A 13,372-nucleotide genomic window follows, 5' to 3' on the forward strand; every position below is an offset into this window, starting at 1 on the left:
AATGACTCTGAACAGCCAAGGAAAGACATGGAGCTCCTACCTAAAAGAGGGGGACATTTTTACTTTACCTTTTTGTATTTTATTCATTAATATTTGTGACGTGCTTAATTGAATATTTGCATAAAGGTTCTAAACAAAAGGTGGAAAATGATCAAATATGCGTTCTGAGTATGAGCATTGTTTATTTGTCATATTCGAAATCTCATGAAATAGGCCTACCTAAAACTATGTATTCATTGAATGTACAAAAAATGCACTTTGTTGTAATATGTGTTGTTATCTGGATATATATCCTATATTAGGATATTTTGGTCATACCTCACAGCCCTCGTAATGACTGTGATTAGTCCATCAACAATCACAAAGGTGCTGTAAATAAATGTCCCCTGTAAAGAATTTTTCACATTAACTGCCACAATTGGTTATTTTTAATTGAACTATTCACCCTCCTTACTTTTTTCTTGAGAAAATGAACACCCCACATTTATTTCCCAGAACAGGGCCCCATCAGTCATGCGTTTCTTCCTGGTAAAGAGTGAAGTTTCACAAATTCAAAACAAGGACGTTGCTGCTGCTGCTGCTGCTGCTGCTGCTGCTGCTGCTGCTGCCGCCGTGGCTGCTTGGCTAACACTCACATATGTCCTCCAATCTGAGCTGCTTTGAGCCACACCGTTTCATCTAGTAGCTATCAGTGCTGATGAGAGCCTCTCGTCTTTCTGGGTCCGCTGCAGCTGCCTGTGTGGTGAGTGGCAAGCCCCTCTGATGGCTCTCCTTTATCTTCACATCAAGAGATTTGCCGGTGCTTTCATTTTTTGGTACTTGTGCCAGATTGAAAAGGGAAACTTCACAAAACTTGTTTCTGGATGACACGGGTTCAGGCCGGAGAGATGCAATCCTGGTCCAACTCACGGACCGCTCCTCTTGATTTTATTTAAAACACTTGCTTAATCAGTTTGTTTTTTTTATATAATTTTTTTTTTTTTTTTGGGCTGCTCTGTATTGTGCTTGTGTCACTCATCGTCCTTTGTAGTTTCCTGTCTGTTGATGCCAGTACATGAACAAACTACAGATGTAGAGGATGTGAAAATGCTACAGATGTGGAAGATCTTTAAATGTGTTTAAAGAGGAGGGTAAGATGAAATCATCCATTTTTTTGAACAGTAAAGATACTTGAAGTGTTCAGCTCCAACTGTGTCCAATTAAAATGTGTCAAAGAAGTTTTAAAGGAAATTTTAGAAAACATATGGCACTGTTTTTAGCTTCACCAATCATCACCCGTCACTTATTTTGTGAGTCTTGTCTGCTGTTCTGTCATTGTGACATTCTTCGAAATGGTGACCCTGTAGCTATGGACGTGATGTTAGCGTGCTGAAGCTATGGAAAACATGTTTTTGCTCCACGTCCTCCAAGATAAAAGAGGATGTGAAACAGATTTCATTCCTCCTTTTTGAGCTTCGTGGACTTTTACAACTGCTGACACACGGGTTCACTGGCTCCGAGCCTGAAGGAACTCTCGTGTGATGTCTACATGTCCAAATTCAAAGAAATATATCTTCTTAAATGCTTTTTTTCTAAATTTCTTATTTGAGGCAAAGTTCTTTGTGTGAGAAGTGGGACCAAGAAAGGGGAAACAGTGGCGTGTTTGTCATTGCGCTTCGTGCCGAGGATGTTGCCAAATCATGAAAGTGGGCGTTTGGCAACCTCCAACAGCAACGGGAAAGGAAACATACGGTGGCCATAGCAAGAGTGTCACTGGGACCCCGCTGAGGCACACAAATGGATCCAGTCATTAGGAACACAATTGGCCAAAAACGCTGAAAGCAGATATTTATACTGTATCAAATTGCGTTTGTTGACAAAAACGCACTCCAGATTTTACAGCGCACCTCTCCCTCCCTCGCCGTCTCTTTCCCTCCATTGCATTTTGTTCAGAGCCGCAGGAAATTACATCTTAGTAGTGCGCAGAAATTGTCAAAAGGGAAAGCAGCGGAGGGAAAATGGAGGTCTTTATGCAAACAGCTGATAAGAAAACAGTGAGGAATCCCATTTCTCTCGCATCGCTTCTACACAGACTTTCTCCAAATAGCAGGCCGCCGCCGACCAAACGTGGCGATCTGACTGAGCTTGAGTGATAGTTACAAAACATTAAAGTAACACCTCCTCGTCTGGTGAGGTCGCTTGCAATTTTGACAGTCCGGGCATTAAATTTCAGCCCCGAGGTAGAGTCGCTCCAGACCGAGAAGACACTTGGAAGCAGAAATTAATGGAAATCTCAGAACAAATCATCTCAATTGGTTCCTCTTTTCGCTTTTGAAAACATAAGGTGAAGCCTGTTAACAAAAATAACATGTAGATGTTGCCAACTTGTTTTGGCCCTGAGGAAGAAGAAAAAAACAAAACAAAAAAAACCCACACAGGCTTCAGATTTTTTGCAGTTTCTCACCCAGATTCAGTGAGGGAGAGACCGAGACCGGGTGTCACGAGACCACAGGAAAGTTTCTCAACCCACTGCGGTCTCAGTTACTGGCTTTGTTGTGCGCTCTACGTATGTTTGTGTGCTCACCATTGTACCAGCGCGTTTGTATGTGTGTGTGTGTGTGTGTGTGCGAGTGTGCGAAATGTATCTCTGGTGGAGAAATCCTTACAAGTCATCCGCCACACTGTCAGAAAACACACGAGAACTTTCCTCCCTGCTGACTTCTTGGCAGCATTTATTAACTCCCATTAGTTGGAATTATTTGCACCACCTCATAATTCAGCCTGACGTAAACACGCACCAGAGCTACCCGAGGCTCTAGGTGATAGAAGCTCTCTGAACCATTTTCTAACAACTAATGAAAACTCATTTTGCCAACATTGCCTTTAACTGACATTCTTCCTATAGTTTATTCTTACCTTTTCCACTTTTTATTGTTTTATTGTGTTTTTTCTATCATTTTGATTTGCCATTTTTTTTTGTATTGTAAAGCACTTAAAGCTAAATCAGCTGTATGAAAGGTGCTATAAGAAATAATGGTGTTTATTATGATTATTGAATTAATTCACAGATGAAATTGCATTTCTGATGTTAAAATTGACACGTTTTATCCATTATCCTCGCTTGTTATGCCATTAATCATCTGTCACTCAAGATTACTTTCATAATCAATTATGTGATGATTATTATTTATTTCGTAGTCTTTCATTATAAATCAATTATATAAAGGTGTATTTATCTTTAGTTGGTTCAATCAAACATACAAACAACCACAAATGTACAAATATCTTCGCCTTTTAGAAACAGGAACCAGAAGAAAAATTACTGAGTCAAATGTATTAATCTTAGTAAAGAGTGTAAACATTTTGTGTGTAAAAATTTGTTGTGAAATTTAGAAGAAACACTCCTGCATGTCTGTGGTTTACCACGCGAAATGACGTACACATGTGCCAGATTCCAATCCTGCTCCGTGTCAGTACAACTTGTTATGGTGACAGCAGGAGAGAGGCTTGTGCCTGGAAGTTTTTCACATGTTCAGCATATGGTAAATAATAATAATAATACAATACCTTCACGTCATCTTATGGACAGTAAATTTCCTAATGCCAGTATGGTTGTAATCATCTTTTGTCTTCTTGGTTAATTCTCTATTTCACCCCCAAAACTATTTGTAACCCGAACAACAGCTTTGTTCACTGCTGAAGTTCATGAAAGGTTTTGACATGAAGCTATTTAACATTGTGTGCCTTGCAGAAACATTATAAGCTGAAAGACATTCATGGAGAGCAGCAGATGAGATGAAACATCTTTTCTGAAACCCAAAATTTGTTTCCACATGTGTATCCTGGGAAAAGGAAATCCAAAACTTGTCATGTGTTTAGTTTAGTTTAAACCCTGTGTGATGTGTGGATCAAATGATGGACGACTTGCAATATATTCCTGGTTTTTAAATCTGCTCTTTATCATTTACCTTTTGTGTGTTTTTGTTTCAGAGGACAGTGGTATTCTTTTCACCTTTGGGTGACAGACGTGCTGTGAAGGCATGCCTGCGCGCTCTTGTTGCTGCTCAGTGAGCCAGGAGTGAATCTTAACCTGTCGCGGTCGTGTAATGGTGAGCATGAGGGGGAAAAAAACACGAGTCCTCCAAAAAAGTTCATTTCCATAACACCTGTGTTGTAGTGCGAGGTCCCAGCTGAGTCTGGAATTTAAGAGGGCGAGCTGTTGACTTAATATCAGAAGTGCAATATGCCGGAGAGGTTGCTCCCACCTGCCTAACTCTCAGGCTCTTCTTCTGCTCGGCGTGTTCATCGCCAATCAGCTACGGAGGACTGGCAATTACAACAACTCCCTGTCTGTTCAGAGGGAGTTTTATCCCTCTAATAGAATGATACACGAGGAGATGTGTTTATTTCACCTGCAGAGAGTTTCAAATTTGATTTCGCAACAGCCAGCGGAGCTTTGCATGTCACATCCTGTGTGTAGTCGCGTTGCGTATATGTGGACCCAAGCTGGCGCGGAGCTTTATGCATTCAGCGTGTCAGAGTTTGGCGGTTTGCTCTGCGTAATGCTCCACGCAGACAACGCCGCACCCTCCTCTCCGCTATTGTATTGCATTCTCCGGCTGTCTGTTTATATTGAAATATTATGTATTATGGAGATCGCACTCTTGCTCACATCAGGCGGCTGTCCCAAGCACTCGGAAACAGGGGGGGAGATGGTGATGATGTGTTTTGAAGCGACTAGGCGTTATCGACTGTCAACAGCTCACCTCACACAATGAAGCGTGTCGGTGGGGGGGAGGAGCGGCAATTCAGATATTTGCTTTTGATAGGCCGTGAAAGTTTGTAATTTGAGAATAATGCATTTTCCTAACAGGTTTTATCATCATGATATCCACACGGGTGTCAGTGATTGTCGTGCTGGTGGCGCTGGTGAATGGAGCCAGAAACGGTGAGCCGGGAAACAGCAAATCTCAAATGAAAAAACACCTCATAAAGACAATTGTTATTACACATTATTTTCTTCCTTTCGCCTTGGAGAGTCTGTCCAAACAGAACACGAGGCTTTTTTTTCACATTAGTAATCATTTATGAATGACTGGAAATGTATTCTCATTGTTAGAGGACGACATGCAGCCGTGCGCGAAGGTCCAAACGTCCAGCTCTGTGGTGCCGCTGGGGTCACCTGTGAGGGCCACCTGTGTCATCAGGGAGGACTGCCCTGCTTTCGTCGGACAGGACGTCCACATAGAGTGGCGCCTCGAGGATCGCCTCCTCCCCAGCAGCCCCGCGGCCAATCAGAGCAGCAGGGTGTCCGAGGTGGTAATACCGAGCTTCAATCACACCAGGGCGTCCCTCACCTGCTGCGTCCAGGCCTCTCCTGCTCAGGTCTTAGCAGGAGTGGAGATCAGAGCCGGATGTGAGAAAGGATTTCAGCTCTCTCCTGCATGTTTCTAACCAAATCAGGGTTGTCTTTACGGCTCGCTTATGTCCCAACAGTCCAAACCAGAACAGAAAACAATGACAAGTTTGAGAAAAGAGGAACTTTCAATGTGTTGGGTTGAGCAAACAAAATGTGGAAATAAAACTTCATTTCTGAACATTTTGATTAGCTTAAAAAGGTGCTGGTAACTTTTTTTTGGTCCACCCATCTAAGATATCTGGCCTATTTTAACGTTTACATACCCTCGATGGATACGTGAGCAGCGAAAGACTGAGTCAGGAGATTAAAACACCACATTGAGAGAGAAGCTGCACTTTTTTGGTTTCCAGATTTTCTCAGATGATTCAGTTCTTTGACGAAACTATTTTTAAAAAAAAAAACTGCAAATATATTCATTGAAAACACAAAAAAAGTAAAGATAGATATTTTAAAGTTTTTCTCTTGTGTATTTGTTACTGCACTACGTAGTTTTGAGGAAGAACTTCCAATCAGAAGGGAAAAATGAATTATCAACCGATATTTTCATGCCTTAACAAACTAAATAAACAAACTCTTTTCGTTTTCATAGTTAAAATAAGTAACCCAACCTAATAAGTAAATAAGTAATAAGTAAATAAGTAACCCAAGGGCAACGTAGTTTCTTACTGATTTACTTTTCTAGCTTCAAACAGTGATCTGGGGACCTTAATTTCCTCTGAGAACAGCTTGTTTATTCTGTTATAGAGCAAAAAGTTTGTATTATTACCTCATTAACATTGTAAATAGTATAAACATACATACAATTTTTAATCATAACCCAAAGCCTGTGTTAGACACTCACTGCAGATTAATTCCAAATGATGCACACAAACTTTTGAACCTTTCTTTGCAACTCCAGTTGAAAAAAAACATGGGTGTAAAAAATGAATAAAGAGCACTTTCAACTTTCAGCAACTCCATGGAAAAAAAAAAACCCTCTTCAACTTTTTTTCTTTCATCTCCAGATCCACCTGAAGCACCTCAAAACCTCAGCTGTCAGACAAATCTCACCTACCCCAACACCCTGACCTGTAGCTGGGACCCGGGGCAGCAGGAGACCCACCTGCTCACAGAGTACACCCTCCACACCGAGATATGGTAATTCCCTCTACCAGGAAAAACGCTGAAAAACTGCTTACCAGAAAGCAAATGTCAAAAGTGTCATTTACAAAATATGTCCTTGAGGTTTCACAATCGCGTTTCCCACGTTATGATTTCATCATTTCAGGGATCTAAACGAGAACCACAGCTACAAGCTGCTGCCGGGAGTGCATCGCTATACCATCCCTCGCTCTGACTTCGTCCTGTTCTCAGAAATGAAAATATGCGTGAGGGCGGTGAATGAACTCGGAGAAGCAACCTCAGTACCCATCACTATAGAACCCATCGGTGCAAGTGAGAAATCAAAAAAATTGTGTACAGGAAGTAACCTCCATTAAAATGTAACTGAGCAGCCACTTTCCTCAGTATAATAAGATTTTCCGATTGCCAGAACTTAACAAGGAACAGTTTACTGGTCTTGGGGGGTTTTACCGCTCAGCTCCTTGAAGTCTTATACATTCCCTCAGATGATGCCCCCCCTTGAGTCAGCTTTGGTTGTAGCTGAGGTAACCCACTCCTCATCTCTGCTCAAGGCAAGTATCTCAAAGCTACATAAGCCACACTGGCGGAGGTCAGAGGTCAAGTTGCATGGTGGGTAAAGTAGGCATGCAAGAATGCGTGCACAAATTAAATCTTTTTAAAATCGTGGTGAGTCAGACAGAGTTACAGGAGTGCAGTGGTAAATTGGTAACAATAGGGCAGTCTCTTTTTTAGTCCAACCTTCTATTATCATTTTATAATGCACAGGGCCAGAGTGTGTCCCTCTCACATAGCACCATCACATTTCTTTTTAAAAAAAAGCCCAGAATCAGTCTTTTCAACACCTAAATATTACGACCTTTTGAAAACCCAGAAGATCTTGCCGACAAACCTTACTTTTGTGTTCAAGGTATCTCCAGAATTGTCATCTTTTTACTCACCTGGGTGAAAGAAACCTACACACAAAGCATGACAAAAGGATTTTTTTAAACCATTTTACCAATTTGCAACATATATTTTGTCCCTTTTGTACAACAACGTACAGAAAAATGTAGCTGATCATATTCATGGTATATATTCAGACCAGCTTCAAGTGTTGTTAAAAATAAGTGTTGGAGTTTTCAGAGATCCCTGAGTGATTATTTTTCAGAAAAAAACTGAAAAACTGAAAAAGAACTTTTCCTGCATGGATTAAAACAACCTAAATTAATAAATAATGACATCCAAGTTACTGCTTTTCTTTATTTCAGCTAAATTCGACCCTCCAGCAATCACGAAGTTCGAAGCGGTGCCTAAGAAGAACGGCTGCTTGAAACTGAACTGGCGCTTATCTCAGCAACAGGCCTGGATGCGTAGCTGCCGTCTGAACCTGGAAGTCCGTCTTAGGACTGCTGACAGCAGCGAATGGAGTGACCAACCAGTGAGTACACGTCATTCCAGATATAAGCAACTGTACAGTATTATGACCTGCTGGAAGATTGTAGTCATATCTGTGTGGGTTTGTGTTAGATCCTGGTGAGCTGGATAAGACCGAGCAAACCTGTGGACCAGTGTCGTCTACTCCATGGGACTCAGTATCTGGCCCAGATTAGAGTCAGATACCATCAGAGCCCCTGGAGTGAATGGAGCAGCAGCCAGTCTGGAGTCACCTTGGAGAGCGGTGGGGCTGAGATCAATTCAGAGTGACACAATCAGTCACTCTAACATTTTCCAATCTATTGCCTTTTCTTCCATTTCCTGGTCTTTTCAATATATGCTAATGTCATGTTCTACATCTCCCATTGCTTTGCTCTATAGCACAGGCTGAATTGATGTATTGAGTTCAGCCGCACACTCTGACAGTGAATCCATAGACCTCTCTTGTGTAGAAAAGTTGTATTTTTTAAAGGGTGAGAAGAAAAGTGCAGGCCTCTGACGAGCCGCCAACCTGACAGCTGTCTCTTCCTCCTCAGCTCCCGCTGGACGTCTCGACTGGTGGATGAAGGTATCAGAGGATCACCTGCAAAAACAACTCGGCATACACTTGTTCTGGAAGGTAACACCCCTCACACATGCTTGTTTGACACCTGTCACGGACTGGTGTATCTTCTTATACGACTCTGGTCGAGAGTGTGTGAGGTTCAACCTTTAAAATGACTTCTCACCTTTTTTTTTGCAGCCATCAAAACAATTCCGTGCCAACAGTCGAAATGTGTCGTACATTGTCTCAGCCCAAAAACTGCCAGGTGAAAGGGGGAAGGTGTGTTCAACGACAGAGAATTACTGTGCTTTCCAGGCTCCCAGGAGGGCAAATAAAGTGTATCTGTGCGCTGTGAATGCGGCGGGGAGGTCCACCCCCACTGAAGTTCGGATTCTTTTACCTAAAGGTAAAAACTGACACGCTTAAACCTACTTAGTTAAGAAAACAGCTCAGGTGTGATCATTCGAAGAGTGGGATGAATGATATTTATTGGCCCGATGAATTATTGGGAAACGTGTGATGGTGAAATCACAGGTAATTATGGTGTCAATAATATGAAGCCAAATTTGTTTAATTTCCTAAAAAAGTGCAGCGTTGATACTCCGGCACAGCAGGTGGCAACATGTTCCTCTAAAGCTGTTTGTGAAATAAATGATGAAACATATCAACATATTGAGTTCGCTGTAATAACCATATCTGATTTAATGTGTCTTAATTGCAAATAAGTGTGTGGCAACCAGAGAGAGCAAGAGAACAGAGGGAATTAAATAGTTTTCTGAAGGTAATGGATGATTTAATGAAATGATTATTAAAAGTGAAAGATAAACTGTTGAAACAGAACAACAAATGTAATGGATGAATGGTTTCCAGCTTTTGCCATTCCCAAACAGTTAAATTGGCATTGTTTGACATTGTTTGTTGTATTGAAAAATGTAATTTCCACTTTTATATCCACTTTCAAATGATTACTACTTAAAGCTGCAACAAGGAATTTTCGTATTGTTGATTCTGGCGGCCCCTGTGGCTGAAAACAGAACAACCACCGCCTCCTATAGTAAAAGTAAACTTAGTTTTTCTTTCGTCCTCATTATCTCCAGCAATCCACAATTAAAGATTTGTTTTAATCTAATGCCTTATTCAATCAGATTAAGTCAGAATCCAACCCACTGACATGCAAGAATGCCTAAGATAACTATCATCTTTTGTAGGTCAGAATAGGCATCAGCATTAAGTTGGGACTATGTCATAACCTGTAAAAAGTTCCTTATAGCATGTTTACATAACATCTAGTTTGAAATTAATTCAAATAAACACATTTGGACCGTGTGTGTGTGTTTTATGATGAAGGGGTACCTGAGATCATCTGACAGGCCTGTGGGGTGTTACGGCTTAAAAAAAACCTGTTGTTGTGTCTCATGTCTGCAGCTCGTATGGCGATATCAAACATCTCCGCCGTTCCTCATGATGACAGATCCCTGCTGGTCCGGTGGAGCATCCTGGACTCTTCCGGTCTCACTGGTTTTGTGGTTGAATGGACACCTCTGTTAGACAGAGACCTCTCTCTCACACAGTTTGAAATAACAGCCAGAAACCAGACCAGTCTTCTTATCACAGGTATGCTTTATAGTATTTGTAAAGCAGGTTTTCAGCTCCGTGCCCTTCTTATTTGACTTCGTCTCTCACCATGATAATTCCATCTCATGCAACGTCTTCTTCTTTCCTGCTCACGACCTGCCTGTACACACTGTTAGGAGCTTACGGGCGCTGATACATTCTAACCTCTTCACTCTCATCAATAGGCAGCTTTGAGCCCTACAAGCCCTATGGGATCTCTGTGTATCCAAGGTTTAAGGATGGGATAGGCCTTCCTCAGACTGCTAATGCCTACTCGAGACAAAAGGGTAAGTCACCAAAGGCATGAAGAGGATCGCACAAAGAGCAGGCAGAGGTGTGAGAGCTCGGGACTTAACTTTGAAGAAGCGGGGAAAGAGTTTGCCGCTGGGTGAAAAAATGTATTGCGCAATCTGTCAGAAACAGCTGATCCATGGTGGAATAATGCCCTCTTGTGGATAGACATGAATAATTATATTTTCTGGCTTAAAGGTCTCACATCATGTCATGTCGCTTTTACTATTATAGCTCAATATCACAAACCACAAATGTGCCTCGGGGGGGCTTTATGGTGTGTACAGTACACAACAACCTCTAATTTTAGACCCCTCGAATTTTATGAGCATAATAGCCCCCCTATGGTCGCATTAATCACTCACGATGGCATTTCCTTTTAAAGCTCCATCCATGGTTCCAAAAATACGAGTTAAAAAGACCTGGCAGTCAAACATTGAGCTCACCTGGGATGAACTGCTGCTAAACCAAAGTAATGGGATCATTCAGAGCTACAAGGTCTTCTACTGGCACGAAAACGGACCCGTTAGCGGTAGGTTAAAGACCGAAAATTAACTGTTCTTATGTGTATCTGTCATGCGATGATGCCATCTGATGTCTGACTTTTCCCTTCAGTTGTGAACACCGACCCAGAGGAGAGGAGGGTGGTCCTGAAAGACCTCAGCAGTGAATCTCTGTATGGAGCTATTTTGATGGTTTGCACATCTGGTGGGAGCCTGAACGGGTCAACGATTCATTTTGGCATCGAGCCTTTAGGTTGGTGTCATCATTTAGCTTTTCTTGAAGTAAGACAGAGGGATGAACAAAGCGTGTATTCCCCACAGGAGGTAATTTATTCAGAGTGCGTGTTTCTCTCATCTTAGATGCGGTTTCAGTTGTGATGATTGTGACAGCCTCTGGTGTTGCACTGTCACTGTTGATTATCTTCGCAGTGATGACTTGCTTCTCGAACCACAGACGGTAAGATCATCACCACATCGTCTCTCTACAACACGATGTATTTCTTCTTTTCTTATCACATTTTATCTTATTTTTGCAGGCTGAAGGGGCGTTTCTGGCCGGCTGTTCCAGATCCGGCTAATAGCAGCATCAAGAGATGGACATCAGAATCAACACAGGTGTGGAAATTTAACCTGTTGGAGATGTTTTTATGCAATAACCCCCTTTGCGTCACAGCTACAGTAATCAGTATTTTTATATCCACAATGGATCAAATCACCAGTGTTATACAAGTAAAAATGAGTAATCAGTTACTTGTTGCTCCTCTCAAAAGTAACTATTTACCCTACTTTAAACTGTCTGCCTCAATCATCTTATAAATGTACACATTACTGTATAATTTGTTGCAGTGTGGGACAACTGTCCATGTTTATCTGTTATTGTCCCCATTTTCACTGCATAGACAGGAGTTACTAATACTACTGACCACCAGAGGGCAGAAAGGACCAGCGTTCCTACCTGAAAGCTATACTTGTACTGTCTTGTGCTGATGCTGGATGTACATATTAGCCAGGCTTTGCTACAGTAGTTAAAGGTTAGGTTCACCCACAGATGAAAAAGTGGTCATTATCTGTGTATTATCTAAGTTTCGTGGCCCACAAAACATTTCTTGAGCTGCACAGTGTGAAACAGCATTCCGGCATTCTCCTTGGGACGATGGTCGATTTTAAAAGACAATAAAACAACTAAAAAAAAACATAAAATGGCTCAATACAGCTCATCCGTCATAACTCAAGTCTCTAGAAGGCTCAAGATCCCACATTAATTTGAATAGACATTATTTACACCTCCAGAAATGTTTTGTGGACTATGAAAACTTCCCCTGACTTTTCATTTAGATTTAATGATTTTAATTTTTGGGTGAACTTGTCCTCAAATAAATATCTTTTTAGTTTATATTTTAAAAAAACAATCAAAATTTCAAAATATCACTTAGTGGTCTTACTAATAATCATCATTGGTCAAACCCTACATTGTCATTTACAAATTCAAAACATTGATGCCCAATTTATTTTCCTTTTGCAGGATACCCATCTTGGCTCAGACAGTGAGGAGCCCAATCCAATGTACCTGTCCCACCTCAGCTTCCTGGACCTGCCTGTGAAGCCAGGTAAAGAGGACGAAGACCCATGGTTGAGCAATGCAGAGGACACGAGCGACCTGGGAGAGTCCATCTGTGGTTCACCCTTCACCCCTGGCTACTCTGGTTCGAACAGCGACTCCGTCACTTACTCCACCGTGATCTTCAACGGCCCATGCAGCAGCCCCACGGCTAAAACATCTCACGTGTACCTGCGCTCTGAGTCCACGCAGCCCCTCTTGGAGTCTGAAGAATCCTTCACTCCAAAGTGCTATCAGAACATGGCAACGGATGGGATGACAAAGGAGCAATGTTTTTTTGGGCCGTGCCATGATTGTGTGCTGGAAGAAGCGGCAGATCCTCCCATTCTGTGGGATGACTTTCCTTTTCTCCGAGCTTTAGCCATGAATGATGAAAAAGACTAAAAGTACTTTGCTGATTTTAAGAGTAAACGCTTTGGAAGATCATGTAGATCTGAGTTTTTTTGCAATGAGCCAATTGTACGAAGTTGATCCTGCAGAGCTGTAAAATCAATCCTAAAATCAGTCTGATGTGAAATGATTCTGATGCCCATGCTTCTTCTGTTATATGTAGCACACTTTGTAGATACATCACCTCTTTTGAAAATAAACTTTTTTTTAACTACAGAAAAAAATTGTTGAAGATTATTTGTGAACTCTCTCAAAAATACTATTTTTTATGCCAAGGGGACAAAGTCAGAACTGTTTTGTTTGGCAAACAAATATCAGTCATCTCTGCAGCCTCTACATTTGGTATTTAACTTTTATGCTTTCCAAAAAAAAGTTGTTCTCTGTTATTTAAAATGGAAGCAGAACTTACAATTTCGAGTTTTAAACAAATGTATGTAAAATCACTCCATTAGACACTCTTTGGCAAACCAAATCAAAGA

The 13,372-nt window shown here is 41.4% G+C and overlaps 1 protein-coding gene across 3 annotated transcripts; it reads left to right on the plus strand.

The window, feature by feature from the left end:
• The first annotated feature begins 585 nt into the window (after positions 1–585).
• csf3r (colony stimulating factor 3 receptor (granulocyte)) lies at positions 586–13,117 on the plus strand. Of its 3 annotated transcripts, none has more exons than XM_037075412.1 (17): positions 586–742; positions 3,970–4,088; positions 4,853–4,927; positions 5,099–5,395; positions 6,403–6,535; positions 6,666–6,832; positions 7,768–7,937; positions 8,027–8,177; positions 8,470–8,552; positions 8,676–8,883; positions 9,903–10,091; positions 10,277–10,378; positions 10,768–10,914; positions 10,998–11,138; positions 11,246–11,342; positions 11,422–11,500; positions 12,408–13,117. In XM_037075412.1, the coding sequence occupies exons 3-17, from the start codon at positions 4,864–4,866 to the stop codon at positions 12,885–12,887; spliced, it is 2,508 nt and encodes an 835-aa protein (XP_036931307.1). In that variant the 5' UTR covers positions 586–742; positions 3,970–4,088; positions 4,853–4,863; the 3' UTR covers positions 12,888–13,117. The 3 variants fall into 3 exon arrangements, with proteins under 3 accessions (XP_036931307.1, XP_036931310.1, XP_036931309.1); XM_037075414.1 differs by lacking the exon at positions 586–742 and adding an exon at positions 1,112–1,130; XM_037075415.1 differs by lacking the exon at positions 3,970–4,088 and having other exon boundaries at positions 607–742.
• Positions 13,118–13,372: the final 255 nt, after the last annotated feature.

This window comes from Acanthopagrus latus, chromosome 17 (genome assembly GCF_904848185.1).
Source record: "Acanthopagrus latus isolate v.2019 chromosome 17, fAcaLat1.1, whole genome shotgun sequence".
Lineage (NCBI taxonomy): Eukaryota > Metazoa > Chordata > Actinopteri > Spariformes > Sparidae > Acanthopagrus > Acanthopagrus latus.